The sequence below is a fragment of the Camelus bactrianus genome, chromosome 13 (genome assembly GCF_048773025.1).
Source record: "Camelus bactrianus isolate YW-2024 breed Bactrian camel chromosome 13, ASM4877302v1, whole genome shotgun sequence".
NCBI classification, from domain to species: domain Eukaryota; kingdom Metazoa; phylum Chordata; class Mammalia; order Artiodactyla; family Camelidae; genus Camelus; species Camelus bactrianus.
In genome coordinates this window covers 43062501-43079676 of record NC_133551.1, presented here as the reverse complement: position 1 = coordinate 43079676, position 17176 = coordinate 43062501, and the positions used below count along the sequence as shown (strand labels likewise).

Sequence of the window (17176 nt, the reverse complement as noted above, 5' to 3'; positions counted from 1 at the left end):
GGGAACACTGCTCTTCAGATTCATACTTCCATTGCTCTAGAAAAAGACTTATTAAGAAATCTTATCACATATGTTACAGCTGTTCAAACGCAATAGACAGCATGTTAACTTGCAAAACACAAATGCCAGAGATTAAGTACTGTGCATATGTATTACAAACAACCTTCCATTTCTCAGTTATAGAATAGGGTCAGGTACAAGGGTTCCGATAAGACTTTTCTCAGTAACAGAGGAAAAGAGCTTGGTTTCATGAAAAAGAGCAAGGGTGCCTCTGAAGAAAGCAATGCTATGTACTGGAGTACTGGGCTAACAGTTCTTTATTACAATTTAGAGCCACTCACTTGACTTTTCAGTGTTACATTTAATATAGATGCAAGAAACATTTACTGAGTGTTTATTTTGTGCCAGGGCTATGTAAGGTACCTGAGTCATGAAAATGAATAAGACATGCTTCCTGCCCTCAACGAGTTCATAGTCTCATAGAGGGGAGCATATGTAAACAAATAAGTTATTACACGTACTCTTTCTAAGAGTTAGCTATTAGAAAAAGGTGGTTTGAAGTAACTCTGAGGAAAATTTACAATAATAGTAATTGTATTCCAATGTATATAATATTTCTATCAAAATTTATTTATTTATAACCTACCTACCACTTGGTTCAAATGAGATCATATATATGAAATAAGCTATGTAGATTACAAATCACTACATAAATATATCTAAATATACTCACCTACCACGTAACTATGGTTACCAAAGTGAGTATTGCTGCTCATTCCCTGACACGTTACTATTCAAGAATACACATATATACAAGCCAAAGTGCTATAATGAAAACTTTAAATTCACTTATATTCAAAGACATCTAAGTGTTAACTTAATAAAAAGAAAACAAAGGCAAAGTTTGTTTCTCTGTTTCTGCCTTTTATTGAATAATTGTAAAGCTTCAAACGAGTATAAGTGCAATTCTGGAAAAAATTAGACTGGATATTTTAAAATTGGAACTATTTTGAGCAACATGAACACATAAAAAAATAGCATGGTATAAGAGAAAGAACATTGGCATCAGGGAGGGGAAGATTTAGAGTTGAATACTGGTTCTGCATTTCACCTGCTCATTTACCAGTTACGGCTTCAGATCAACATATTTATCCTAAACCACTAGTTAAAATTTATTGAAATACAGTTACCTGTAATAAAATGCACCCATGTTAAGTGTACAGTTTAAGTTCTAATGTATATGTACACTCCTGTAACCACCACTACCACAATCAAAATTTCAAAAAGTCCCATCACCTCCCAAAATACTCTTGTGTTATTATTTAGTTATAAGACTTCTTTGTATAACCTGGATAGAGGCCCTTTGCCAAGTATATGTTTTGCAGATATCTTCTAGTCTGTGGCTTGCCCCGTTCTCTCTCCCCTAAATGATGTCTTCTGAAGAGCAAATGTTGCAAATTGTGATGAAGTCCAATTTATCAGTTTTCTTTTCTTTTATGGCAAGGAAGGCTTTTAGTGTCCTCTCTAAGAAATGTTTTCCTGCCCTAAGGTCTTAGAAGATCTTCTGCTGTATTTTATTCTACCAATTTTACAGTTGTAGCTTTTGTATTTAGGTCTAAGATCCAGTTTGAGATAATTTTTGTGTATGGCATAAGGTAAAGGTTGAAGTTGTCCTTATTGATATCTAGTTGATCCACCATTTGTTAAAAAAAAAAAAAAAGACCATTCTTTATCTATTGCATTATTTTGGTATCTTTGCACAAAATCAATTGACAACATATATGTAGATCTACAACTGAATGCTCTATTTTATCCATTGATCTATATGTCTGTCTTTACATAAATACCACATTGTCCTGAGTAGTATACTCTTTTTTGAAATCAGGCAGTGTAAGTCTTTTGACTTTGTTCTTTTTCAAAATTGTTTTGGGAGTTCTAGGACCTTCAGATTCCCATATAAATTTTAGAATAAACTTGCCAATTTCTACACCCCAAAAAGGCTATTGACTTTTTTTACTGGGAGTGCTGTGTGAGAACTATCACCTTAACAACACTGTGTTCCAATTCATGATCAATTTTAAGGACTTTATTTTTTTCATCAATAATCAGTAGTTTTCAGTGTATAGATTTTACACATATTTTGTTAGATTTATCCTTAAACATTGTTTTTGGATGGAATCATGAATGGTACAATTTTTTAAAAATTCCATTTTCAAAATGTTCTTTGGTACTATGTGGTAATCCTCTTTTGTTTTTTTGGTTTTTTGGGGGTAGTGACCTTGGTAATTTCACTTGTCACTTTTAGTAGCTTTTTTGTTGATGATACTGGATATACAAAGAAACAAACTACTAAATATTTTGTATAAGAATAATTTATGTAAATTACAAATTACATAAATTATAAAATATATAATGTAATTTTGTTTTGGTCAGAGATAATATTCCTCTAAAATTTATTGAGACTTTATTTATGATCCAGGCTATGGTCTATCTTGGTAAATGTACCATGTGCACTTGAAAAGAATGTGTATTCTGCTATTGTTGAGTGAAGTGTCTATAAATTTCAATTAGGTTCAAGTTGGTTAAGAGTATTGCTCAAATCTTCTAAATCCTTACCTGTCATTTTCCTGTATTACTGAGAGAGGAATGTGAAATCTCTATAACTGTGGACATAATTATTCTTTTGGTCCTATCAGTTTTTACTTCACGTGTTTTACAACTGTTATTAGGTACATACATATTTTAAACTGTTATTTTTTCTTGATGAGCTGTCTTTTTAATCATTACAAAATGTTTCTCTTTAGTCCTGATAATATTCCTTGTTTTATATTTTGCCTGATGTTTATACAGTTAATATAGCTTTCTTACACTGAATGTTTCCCTGGTAAATTTCTTCCATTCATTAATGTTTAACTTATCATTGTCATTATATTTAAAGTATGTTTCTTAAAGGCAGTATATAGTTCAGTCTTGCTGTTTAAAATTTATTTTGACAATCTCTGTCCTTTAATGTGTAGACCATTTATATTTACTATAATTATCAATACGGTTGAATTTAAACCTGCTATCTTGCTATTTGGTTTGTACATGTTGCATCTTTTCATTGTTCCTTCTTTCCTTTTTCCTTGCTTGAAGTTTGAACATTTTTTCAGTATTCCATTTTATCTTTTAATGACTTACTAGCTATACTTTTTGTGCTTTTTTTTTTTGGTGGTTTCTCTAAAATTTACAATTCGAATTTTAAACATAATAGACTACCTTCAATTGATACATTACTTCGTCTACAGTGTAGGAACCCTACAACAGTGTAATTCCATTCTGTCTTGTGTGCTACTGTTGTCATATATTTTACTTCTATATATGTTCAAAACATTACTTGTTATTTTATCTTTTAATGGTTATCTTTTAAAGAAATTAAAAACATAAGGAAAAATGTCTTTTATAATTAACCACATTTTTACCATTACTAGCACTCTTCAGTCTTCTATACATAGCAAGTTTATTTTGGTATCATTTTCCCATTCCCTACAAGAACTTTAATATTTCCTATAGTACAGGTTTGGTGGCCCCAAATTATCTCAGTTTTTGTTTCTCTGAAAAAGTCTTTATTTTGCCTTCAGTTTTGAAAGATTATATTCACTTGATATAGAATTCTAAGTTTTCATTTTAAAAAACCTTTCAGTAGTTTTAAAATGTCATTCCCCTGTTTTTTTGGCTTGCATTGTTACTGATGAAAAATCTAAAGAGTCTATGTTAGTTCCTTTGTGTAATGTATATTTTTTTTACTCTATCTGCTTTGGAACTTTTCTTTTTATCACTTGTTTTCAGCAATTTGATTAGGATACTCCTTAGTGTAGAATTCTTTGTGTCTTCATAGGGTTCATTGAGATTCTTGGTTCTGTAAGTTTTATAGTTGTTATCAAATATGGACAAATTCAGGAAGTATTTCTTCAATTTTTTGTTTTTGACCTCCTTTCCCCTATCTTTTCTCTCCTTCTGGGACTCTCCAACTACATATATGTTAGAATGCTTGATTCTGTCCCAGATGTCACTGGTATTTTGTTAATTTATTCTTTCCTCTTTTTTTCTCTCTGTGCTTCAGTTTAGATAGTTTCTATTGCTGTACCTTTAAGTTCACTGATCTTTTTTAGAGGGGTGGGGAAGGGGGTAATTTCTAATCTGCTTTTCTTTCTATCTACCTATCTATCTATCTATCTATCTTTTACATATTCTATTCTTTCCTCATTAAGTTCATGTTTTCCTTTAAATCCTTGAGCATATTCATAATATTTATAATAGTTAAAATCCCTAACTTAATTTCATGATCTAAGTCACTTCTATGTCTGTTTCTTTGGACTGATTTCTCTCCCAGTTACAGGTTGGTTGTATGCAGAGTAACTTTTAGTTGGACACTGGACTCTGTTCTTAGAGGTAATTATTCATTAATCAGCTTGTTCCTTTTGAAAGTAGTTTTAAAATTTGCCAAAGTGCAATCCTAGAGTAGCCTTCACTCTAGGGCTTGTTTGTCCAACCCACAAAGGTGTGACTCTTCTGGTTATCTCCTGAATGCTCCGTGTATTTACTGAGATTTCTCTACTATGGCTGGTAGGAACTCAAACTATTCCCAGTTCTGTGTGAGCTACAAAAATTGTTTGCCTTATAGCTCCCAGTTAGTTGTTCTTTTTCCTGGCAGTAGTTCTTTGCTCAGTCTCCTGGAATGTCACTCTACGAATGCACAGACTGGTGCTCAGCTAAAAATCAGGAGAACCCACGTAGATTTCTGGAGTTTTTTCTCTGCTAATACTCTGCCTTTCAAAGTCTAGCTGCCTTGACCTCCTTAAACTCTATTCTATGTCTCTTCAAATGCAATTAAATTGCCAGGTTCTGTTTTGGTTTCCTCCCCCTGCTCTGGGATCCAGAAACTGCCTCCAGGCAAGGCTCATTTGTCTCCTTCTTCAGAGTCCTGTACTACCTGTTGTCTAATATCTTATAATAGTTATTTCACATATTTTATCTAGTCTTCTGGTTGTTTATAGAGGGAAGAAAATTCCCACAGTAGCATGGGCAGAAATAGCAGTCTACAGGTTTGGGATTTTAATACACTGAAATCAAGATTCACATCAGATCTTAGCACTTGTAACTTTCCGGTTGGAGGCTGTCTCCCTTCCATGTGTTCTCCCTCATATTTACCAAGTAAATACGTCCCCTGAGTGCTTTATCCACCCTCCCATACTTCTCACTTTCTCTGTTCAGGCTATAGCTTTTTCCACAACTTTTCATTCCTTTTAAACTCAAACTTTCTTCTGCTTCTTTCAAAGCTGTTCTTTCTGTCTGTTTAGTCTTCGCCTGTGTTATTTATAAAAGACTCTGTATGTTGACAAGGGCAATGAACCCTCTGAAGCTACTGAGTCTCACCGCCATCAGAAGCAACATTATCCATGACCTTGCCAAATAAAGAAAAAGTCAGTGAAAATGTCCAAAGACTGTCTGAATCTGTCTGGCTTAGGACAGACTAACAGAGCAGTTTAAATAGCATAAGGTGACACCAAAGCTACTCAAAGAATGCTTCCAATTCTGCATGTGTATGTGGTACAAAGAATGTGCTTACCCCGGGGAAAAGGAGATAATGTTTGTTGAATGCCTACTAAATGCCAGAACTTACACCAGGGGTTGGCAAACTTTTTCTGTAAAGGGCCAAATAGTAGATATTTTAGGCTTTGTGGGCCATGTGGCTTTGTTGCAACTACTCATCCCTTCCACTAGTTATAGTGCAAAAGCAGCTGTATATAATACATATGCAAACTATGCCAATAAAACATTATTTACATTGTCTTGGTGTTGAATTTTTCGATATAACTGCAAAAGCAAAAATAAGCTACATCAAACTAAAAAACTTCTGCACAACAAAGAAAGCTATCAACAAAATGGAAAGGCAGCCAGCTGAATGGGAGGAAATATCTGCAAGCCATATAGCTGATAAGGAGTTAATATCAAAAATATAATAGGAACTCAACTCAACAGCAAAACAAAACAATCTGACTAAAAAATGGGCAGAGGATCCAAACACACTTTTTCCCAAAGAAGACATACAGATGGCCAACAGGCACATGAAAAGCTGTTCAACATCACTAATCATGAGAGAGATACAAATCAAAACCACAATGAAATATCACCTAACATCCTGTTAGAATGGTGATTATCAAAAAGACAAGAAATAACAAGTGTCGGTGAGGAGATACAGAAAAGGGAATCCTCGTGCACTGTTGGTGGGAATGTAAACTGGTACAGCCACTGTGGAAAACAGTATGAAGGGTCCTCAAAAAATTAAAAGTAGAACTATCATACAATCCAGCTATTCCACTTCTGGGCATTTATCCAAAGAAAACAAAAGCACTATTAAAAAAAGACATATGCAGCCCTATGTTCACTGCAGCATTATTTACAACAGCCAAAATACGGAAACAACCTAAGTATCCATCAATGGATGAATGGATAAAGAAGATGTGAGGGGTGTGTCTGTGTCAGTTTGTGTGTGTGTGTGTGTGTATGTGGATGTGTAATACTACTCAGTCACAAAAAAGAAGGAAATCTTGCCATTTGCGACAACATGAATGGCCCTTGAGGGTATTATGCTAAGTGAAATAAATCAGATAAAGAAAGACAAACACTGTATGATTTCAGTTACATGTGGAATCTAAAAAAACAAAAGAAATGAACACACAAAAGAAAAGAAAACAAAACTCACAGATACAGAGAACAGACTGGTAGGTAACTGAGGGAAAGCAGTTTTTTTTGGGGGGTGTAGAAGAAATGGGTGGAGGAGGTCTAATGTATGAAAATGGATAGTAACTAGACTCATTGTGGTGATCACTTGGTAGTGTATACAAATATCGAGTCTTGAAACTAATGTAATGCTATATGCCAATTTACCTTTATTAAAAAAATATTTACAAAAAACAGATAAAGAGTGGGATTTGGGTGAATTGCCAGACCCTGCATTACACTATGTGATTTACATATTAGGTAAAACTGTACGAACTTGCTAATATTCAACCATTTAGTCCTTTAAAAATGTCAATTTCATATGGTTCAAACTATTATGTTAACCTATGTAATCTTCACAAAAGACTTTCAAGGGTGTTAACATCAACCTAATTTTGCAGATGAGGAAACTGAAATTCACAGATAAGCAACTTATCTAAATGACAGCAATACTGGAATTTGATGAACTTGGATTGATCTGTTGGTTGCTTCTCTCTCTCTCTCTCTCTCTCTCACATACACACATACAGAAATAAATACATACTGGTACAAATCTGCTCAGTGTAGCATCCCCCTCCCAAATCTGTTATTTTACTTGCCACTAAAGAAATACTGAGTTTTGGTAATTTTTATTATAAATAAAATAAACCCAATTCTCAGTTTATCTGCTATAATCATACAAATTCATCATTTAGTTGTTTATTGTCATACATGTCAACTTAGTGGTGGTCTGAACAATTCAAATGAATGAATGTACAAAACATATTGTTTAAAAAAAACACATGGTATGTTTGTTCCTGCAGAGCATACAAAAATGAGGAAGACAGTTCTTACTCCTGATTTTTAGAATTTACAAAAGGGAGGAACACAAGTATACAAATTAAAATATAATTTAAAATTTGTTTAATTTGTTTAACTTAAGGGATATTTGGTCCCCTTCTCTGGGAAGCCATTTTTTTCACCACCCCTATCTGTTAGCGATACTACCTGTTCCCTCCTCTATGATCCCATTGCATTTACATAAACTTCAACTGTCACTGTTCATATATCTGTCTCATACTATATGCTGCAATCCCTGAGGAACAGGACCTGAACCTTGCATCGTTAAGGGCCAGCATGATTCTGGTCTATAAGAGTTGTTCCACAAATACCAAGTAAATGAAAGATAGCTGATGAAAAAAAAGTAAGAGCCAAAGGTCAACCATATGTTAGACATTATCTAGTACTGACTACTTCAATCTTAGAAATAAATGTAAGAGTAAATATATTTCTAACTACTGACTCTTAGTTTTTTCTAGGAGTATTATCTGTGTTCTACAGTTATAGAGACTGAGTTTCAGATAGGTTAATCATGTTATTTGTGGTTACTCAGATAGGTGATGGAGCCAGGTGGGAGGAATGAAAGAAGAACAAAATAAAGAAAAATGAAAATAATTTAAATAGAAAAACAAATATAAACTAACTTCTAAGATGGTTGGAGAAGTTGGCATGGAAAGAGGCAAATTTTCTTAAGGCAAGGTCTTGAAGAAAGGAGATAATTGCTGTAGGTATTCTAGGTAGAAGGAACAGTATGATTAAATGACAGAGTGGAGCACCAAGTATGTCTGAGGAACAGCAAAATGAATATTTAACTAAAACTAAGCTATATATGGCATAATATTCAATCATTTATTCAAGAAATATTTATTGAGCATTTATTCTGGGCCTGTAAAGGAAAATAAAGCCAGAAGGGAAGTTTCAGACTAAAGAGTGAAGGGGTTTTGAATGCCAGCATAAAAATCTGTAAATAAATCAGCATGTAATAGGTTGCCATTGAAGATATATAAGCAAGGCTGAATGTGATTCATTCTGCACTTTAGACATTAACCTTGCAGCAATGGATGGAATGACTATAGTGGAGGTTATGAGTTTACTTAGTAGGTAGGCAACTATAGTATGGTAAAGGATCTGGTAACAGTGAGAGTCTCTGTATTGGGATGGCAGCTCCTGTAAAGTAGAGGGTGGTGATCCAGTATTAAGGGAATATTTATAATTTGACACCTGCTAAACACAAATCATCAGGGAGAAGTTACAAAAGAAAATGGCCCCCATCAGAATGATCAAAATAGATGACATTCCCTCATTCACAAAATCTATTTTATTAAAAAAAAGAAATAAGGTGTGTGTGTGATTTTTGTTTTATTTCATAGAAAAGCTACTGTGTAATAATTCTGTTAATAAATCATCTCATTTTCAATGTGAATATATTTAATATTTAATATTTTAAAGTAGCTTTCTGACTCCTACCACATGCCTAAAAACCTCTGGTCCTAAAATTCCAAATTTTTCAAATTCTGAGTTAACATTCCTTAGCCAATGATGGAACCACAGAAGACCATTAGTAATCTCAAAAGAAAAAAGTGTGTGTGTGTGGGGGAACACGACAAAAAAGTATTAAAAACCGAAGGATTCTTCTTCCTTTTTATAAGCATTATTAAGACCTGGAGTTTTAAAAACGACATATATTAAAATTATCTGCATTATAAAAAAGTGCCTCTACAGAATTTACAACGTTAAAACTATTTCTACTCTCTAGAAACCAAGAGTGTCCTTGTTAAAGTGTAAAATGAAATTTTGTCTACTGGCAACTCCTTGTTCTCACAGCTGAACTGTCACAGCATGAAAACATTCCCCTACTGTTGAAGCTTTAGATATCTATTTCCCTGGTGAAAAAGTACAAAAGGAACAGAAAGAGTTATAAGACAATTCATAGTGTATCCCATACTCCATTAGAGTACAACTACAAGAAAAGAAAATATTTTAACTCCGAAGAGAGATGGGGCAACAATGTTTTAAATGATTGCTGACTTCACTGAACAGCCTTGAAAATGTCAAAAGACTGTAGTCTATCAGGTTTGTAAGAGACTCAAGATTATACAAGAATCTAATTATAAGAAGTCTATTTCTTTGTCCTGTTCGCTAAGTCAGAGGTTAATGAGAAGTACGCTAAAGAAAACATCTGTATTATTGCAAAAGTATTTCACATGCAACATAAAAACATTAATGAAAAAGTATTTTAATCTAGCTCTTCACTAACTTCCTTTTAAAAAATAGCTTTATTGAAGTATAATTTACGTGCCATAAAATTTACTTAGTGTTTAATTCAATGATTTTTTTAGTAAATGTACAGTTATGCAACCATCACCACAATCTGATTTTAGAACATTTCCATCATCCCAAGTCTATTAACTTCTTGATCTAAGATATTTCTATAAATTCATGGAAGCCACTGGTATCTAAAGCTACTACATATTCACTGCCACACAAATTTCTGGAACTGAGCAGGAAAAGTGCAAGCCAACATCACTTTTATTGACCTTTATAACCAATTGTCTACTCTGGCACTGGGAAGAAAATGTTCAGGTGCTTTCTCTGAAAGTTAAACCATTCTAAGTATTAAGTTATGGCACACTGTCTTGGAAAGAAATTAATTATATTTTTGTTGGTAACACGTTTCAGGCTGTTTACACAGCTGACATTTCTCAGCTGTACCTAATTCATGCCCTAAGCTGTGAGGACGATCTTGTTTTGTAGCAGATGCCTCCACTTTAGTGATTTAAATAAGTATAAAAACACCTCCATCTGCAACAATATAGATTACAAGCACTAGCTTTATAAGCTTTTACGGTCCTAATGAAAGAAAGGTTTCGTGACATTTCTTTGGCTCAGATCTCCTTAAAAGACTACAGTTATAAGCAATTTTTGCCAAAACTGAAACACTGGAGATAGTGGATCTGCTATGGTGCTGGTTAAAAGCAGTCTGACTCTAACCATCTTCGTTGTATCAAATCATGCAGTTCAAGGCAACATCCTGCCAATACGACAACATTTGCTCTGGAGATGTGTGGGCAGGCAACACTTCACAGGTTCTGGGACAAGGTGCAAATATGAATAACGAGGCAAAAAGAATCAAGCTTCTTAACGGAGATGGCCTCTTGTGTTTGCTGTCACTTGGGTATAGTACCAGATAGCATCACAGTCTTTGATAAGGTGAATTTTAGTTGCTTTCCATATTTTCCTATTGTATGAAACTACGTTAGAACTCTTTGGTAAAAAATTAAATAACAATCATTAAAATGTGAGCCTCTAAAATTCAGTGTCAAGTCAAAGATTTAACACCTAAAAATGTGTAAGGCACTATGTTACAGAAGAATTAGTCATATTTCACTGATTTTGCCTATCATCCTTGGAACTTGCCTCTGATAAGTCTATTTCAGTCTGGTTTCTACAAGTCTGGGGCTCAAGAGCAGTTGGCTTTTCTAACCCCATGAAGTCTCCACATTTCTGGACTTTATTACCTTATGTTCTTGCTCTTAAACCAGAATTTTTGCTTTAAACTTTTTATTATAGATATTTTCAAATATACACAAAACTTGGGAGAATAGTATAAAAGGAAATATACACATCACCCAACTTCAACAATGATCAACAGACAGCTACCTTGGCTTTATTTATATCCCTACTCACTCCCCCAGAAGTTATTCTGAAGCAAATCTCAGGTATCATTTCATTTACTTAAACCAGCTAATCCTTGCCTGTGATCCCTTTCTGAGTGATGTTAATATTAATTAATTATAATATTGACTCTCATTTATTGAGTGTCTACTATGAGCCAGGTGCTATATATATATAATCACTAATCCTTATTATAGTGTTTCAAATTAGTGAGGTAATGAAGCTCAGAGAATTTAAGTGACATGCTTGATCTTATTTTCTTCTACTAATGTTATTATTTCTTGTAACAGGTTATTAGACTATGCTAAGAACATTTCTTATTTCTTCATGTCTTCTCAGGTAAACAGAAGGTTATCATTTATGAATATTATGTTCTTTGTTTTATAAAAATAAATGTAGCACATTTTCTATCAAATTTCTCAGTCTAATGGGGTAAAATACAAACTAAAAATAACCACTACATCCTTACCCTTTAGCCATTGACAAACCACCAATCATTCTAATGATATATGATACTGACTATAATGTCAATGTTAAAATCAGTGTTAAAACAAATGTGCCTAACATAAATTTTTTCTGAAGAGTTCACTTAGAAAACTTTTGCTATTTTGTGATTATTTTTAAAGTTTCATAAGCCACAAAGCATTTTCCAAAGGCACAATATTTAGACCGTGTAACAGTTAGACTCAAGTAGCCTCTACATAAACAATTTGTTTAAAAATGTTTCTATCTTCCACAAAGAATTCCTTTATATTAAAATATATGACAGTGGTGCTGAGAAAATAGGAGTAATTATTATCCAGATAGAAAAATAGTATTTACTAGAAAATATGAAAAGGTAATTAAACTCTTAACCATAATCATTATTTGGGTATTTAACACTACAAGATGTTTACAAAGTCTCAATATCTTTTTTCCCTATTTATTTTAAAAACTTCAAAATTCTTGAAATGTTCTAATTCTTTTTTTTTTTTAATGGGTATCTGGTTTGAACAATGAAGATTATGAATAAAAGTAGCCAAAATTAATTTTAGTTGAATTCCTTAGATGATAAAATTTACTCTCTTGGAAAAGAATAACCACTGGAAATAAGGCAGAGATAGGAAAGGTTTAAAATTTATAATAAAATTATTATAAGTAGATGTAATAATAGGTAAAAATTACAGACTAAACTTTTTCTTCCAGTTTTTTTTAATGGGAGTGAGAATTATGGATGTGTTTAAGAATAGAGTACTATTAACTATAAAAATTAACTTTTTAAAGTACTGATCTCCTATGGGAAATGCAGTTTTAAAATTAAATAAGATGGTTAGGTCAATTTCAAAGTATCTGTAATTTAGGAAAAAAAATTTATGTTTGGGATATTTCATTAGTAATATCTGAAATTTACATTTTCCTAATAAAGGAAAATTTAAGTCAAATCAAGCAGCATCAAGTTCCTGATATTGATACTGTAACATTATCAAGAGAATGCTGATATGCTTGGCTTATGACATCTATTCTGCAAGTAAACTCAATTATTACAACTCTTCTTATTTTCACATTATTTGATTTATAAAATTCATTCAATAGATTTAAAGCATTTGATTCTGTGTAGTATCACTGCCAAGTAGACTAAAAGTGGCAAAAGAGAAGGATATAAAAGTGATAAGTCAATTGTCACTTACTGAGTCATCTGTAGCAGAAGCTGGCCAGCCCTCCCATAACTGATGGCGAACGGGGATACTCGTAAGGTCATACACATTTCTCTTTACCTATAAAAAGAGAACAATTAAAATAGGGTTTCCACATGACTTAGGATAGTTACCAGTCAATTTATGTGATATCCTCTGTTTTCTTCTAAATTCAAACAAAAATTTGAACCTAGGAAAACACCAATCATAAAAATTTTATTTAAAAAAATCTGTATCAAATTTAAAAGAGATTCTCAATGAAGGCTACATGAAATAATAGTCCAAGCAACAACCCCACCAATTATTTTTATATTTATGGATGGCCTCAAGTTTCTTTTCAGTCAAGAAACTTCAGGTCCGTATTTCACCTAGGACAGGCTATAATTATAAATCTGCATAATCTATTCAATGTTTTAAATGATTCAAGATGTGTAATGATTCAAACAAGAGATATATTTCAAGTTTCTATGTGGGAGAGAGAATGGTGGTAATTATTTTTTCTAGAAGGAGTGGAAGGAAAAACCTTACATTTTCTTCACTGTTTTATATGTTTCAATGTATAATAACTTATTAATAAAGAAGCACAGGTTATTTCTTTGAAATCACCCCAAATCAGAAACTATTTCAACACAATATTTATTAATTGAGAGCCATCCATTAATATATTACTTAGGTCCTTCCTCAAAAGAAAATATAGTAATGATAACTTTTATTTTAAATACTGTTACAGTTTAAAAACTAGTTTTTTAACTTGCAACATTATACTTTTTACTTTAAAAGAAGAGGTAGTTAATTTTATCAGAATAAAGTGTTGAACGGTTAAACTATTATTCAGTAATTAAGACGTATCATATCTTTCTCCTTTTTTTCTAAGTAGGTTACAAAAATTGTTTCATTCTGTATTTATAAATAAAATAATCAAACTGTAAGAATGGAGATAATCCATTTTAGCTAACTCTTCAGGTTAGTTCTGGGATTACCTCACTGTAAAAAAGAAGCTAATATTGAAATGTTGCACATATGTTCTACAATATGACTTCAATATGGAGAACAAGCAGCATTCATTCAAGTTTTTAAAATGCAGAAGCCTGAAGTACCATGTTGTCCAATTACAGCATTTTGTATCACATTACCGTTTATTATACATAAACACTTCTAAGATACCCTTCCAGTGAAATGGAGATATATATTCACTGGGGAAAGAAAGAAACAAAACAAAACCTGGAACTCAATCTATTTTTATCTCTAATGTACACCTGTGAAAAAAGATTTAGTACAGGAGAACTGAGGAGTTTGGGGGCATGGCTTGATCCCCACTCAATTCAAACAAACAGCTGTTTTTCAGAGGTTCTTGGCAATGGCCAGTCTACCATGTAGTATTTTTTTTATGGTCAGTCAAATCAAGTTTGAAAATTTTCATTAGTCATTACCAACCCAACAATTTAACCAAATCCAGTTGGGCTAACCTCTGACCACTTCCACTAGCTAGTGCTATTTCGTCATGCTTAAACATTAGTGCTCTTAAGAGGAAAGGCATTCTAAAAACCCAAAGTATTATTATTATTATCATTTATTAATAAAAGAAAGGGAAAGGACGGAAGACGGGAGTATGGGGAAACTTCAGGCCTCAAGGCAAAAAATTCCTTTCTTAAAGTTATTTTTAATTATGTTGTCTAGATACACCAAGTGTCATCAGCTATTTTGAGGGTGAGGGGACGGCAGGACAAATATTTACATCTGTTGGAAAGGTGGCAAGGCTACCCCTGCGTTGGCAAATATACACAAATATTATGAGTTGAGTATATAAACAAATAACTTTGGAGTGGGATTCTTTAAATTCCACCTTAATTCCAAAACACAACAATGTGGTATTATGAAATAAACAGTATTTTTCTTCTTTCATTAACTCATCTGTAACTGCGCTGAACTGAATAACATTCCTTTGCTATTCTAAGCCTGAAAAGCATGTTCTGGCTATAGTGTTATGTTGGTATAAAGCACAACGCCAGACTGATGTGCTGAACAAAAGTGATCAAAGTTAGAGTAATGTTAGCCATTGCACAAGTATTTGGCTTCATTGTTCTCCCCAGAATGACATCTGTTAAGCAACTTGTCATAGAATAAACTGGTTAGTGCAGACAGAACTTGGCTGAGAGGGTACAATGTAAAGCATGTTAGGCTAATGTTTGATTGTTCCAATTGAAAAGCTAAATTCACAGAGTTTCTGAAATTAAGCCAAAAGAGCCTTGTGTTAACCTACAATCACTAAACAACAACTTGAGTGAAAACAAGTAAGTTTTTCAAGAATAATTCCATGTTTATCAATTTTTTAACAGCAGGCAGGTTTTACCATTATAAGGAAGAAAGACAAGTGATAAGATAGCAAAAGTACAAAATGAGTGATGGTTTTATTAATGGAGATAAAAATTCTATTGTCTTCATTAATGGTTTTATTTAATTAAATTTTTAAGTGACAGTCCTGCAGGGAAGGATAAAAATCAGAAATGTTCACAAAGCAAAAGTAAAATGATTCTCAGGAAAGCTAAATGACAAAATATAGCTGTGTATAAAATGATGCAGGTGAATTTAAGGTCATCATGAATTAAATGAAGAAAACAGTTTTTTCAGGGGGGGGGTGAAGGAACAGGATGGAGAAGAAGGATGGAAGGAGGGAGAGAGAGAGGGATGGGGAGAGAGGAAGGACTCAAGGGAAGGAGAGAGCAGGGAGAAGGGTAGAGAGCGTGTAGAGCAGGGTAGTGAGGAGTACTGAGAGACCGACTGATTTAAGAGATTTGAGAGAAGCAGAAAGAATACATACACAGGGTAGGTGGCTATAGCTGGCATGCCCAGCTGCCATTACTGTGCTACTTCTGATGGAGTTTCATCTTTAGAGATTTGTGTTAAATTCCAGTTAAGGACAAGTGGCACTTCACAGGGTAACATTTCCTAAGGGCCTTTTTGTCTTACACATTTTCTTTGATCAGCATTGGCTCAAAATCATGCTGAACCTTCATAATCTTCTCAGTTCTTGTTATACATTAAGCTCTAAATCTATGAGATTTCAGGCTGCTAAACTATGCAAATGTTTCAATTAGTTCTGAAAAAATTTAATAAATGCTTTGATTACCAGCTGAACATTAAAATTATGTTACAAACTATACTGTATTTGGATCAAGTGTTCTAGATTGACAATAGATTTTCCAGAGCTTGTTTTCTAGATTTTCTAAAAGGACAATTTTACTTCTTCCCCACTGCTTCATATAAGACAGCTGTTTGTAAATAAGAAAAAAAAGTACAAATCAGAGTAACCTGAAATAGCACAGAATTAATGCAGTACTGATTTACATCTATTTACATATAGAAATTAACATAAGCAATGATCTCCACTTCAAACTTCCTGTTTCTTCACTGTGGAAATTTCAGTTATAAACACAGCATTGGGGGAAAGATCATTTTATTATGAACTACTCAATATAAAATTATGTAAGATATTTATCTCCTGCAAAGTTTTGAGTTTAATAAATTTTCTAACAGTTGTACATTTTAGTGAATGTTACCAGAATTTCCTAGAAAAAAATTCTTAGGAAACTACTCTGCTACAGGCTAACTTATGAGACTCAGATTAGCCTTAAATGAGCTATTGTAGCTATTCAAATTGAAAATAAAAATTTAGTAGATAACTTTATCAGCTATAATAAAATCATTCCTTGTGAGCTAAATGTTGGTTACATTACTTGAAACTGTTTCAGGGAAATTTAAATATCATTCAGGCATTATCCAAGTAAAAGCATATTCCAATAACAGAAAAGTCACCAAGTTTGAGGTATTGTGGCATAATGAGAGGCAAGAGAAGTAGATTTCTAGTCCTAATTCTGCTCAGCTGTTAACTGTGGTGCACGTTGGTCAAACCTCTCTGAGACCTATTTACTCAATATTAGAAGAGGATAACATGAGATCACTACTGATTTTCAAAGTTCTAAAATCCTGTATTTTTTTGGAAAATATTGGAGTTAATCTTAGGTACATGAAAAGAAGAGCTAAATATATTTAAGACAAGTAAGTAAAGAGGGAAAGTTTAAAATCATTAAGGCTAGACAATGAAAAAAAGTAGTAAAGAGTTAATAAATGTAACATCAAAAATGAAAATTGCAAATAATTTCAGTTAAGAAATACAGATATAATAATATATATATATAATTTTAGGTGATTTTTTTTCTTGGATTAAAAAGTCAGTTTTTGCTTTTAAT

The 17176-nt window shown here is 32.9% G+C and overlaps 1 protein-coding gene across 2 annotated transcripts in view; it reads right to left on the bottom strand.

Annotated features, from left to right (window-relative positions):
* Positions 1-17176, bottom strand: part of FAF1 (Fas associated factor 1) — a 376835-nt gene that overhangs the window by 165813 nt on the left and 193846 nt on the right. For both annotated transcript variants that reach the window (XM_045514318.2, XM_010951821.3), the window contains exon 8: positions 12924-13010. In XM_045514318.2, the coding sequence (XP_045370274.1) occupies positions 12924-13010 (87 nt within the window). The remainder of the gene's footprint in view (positions 1-12923; positions 13011-17176) is intronic.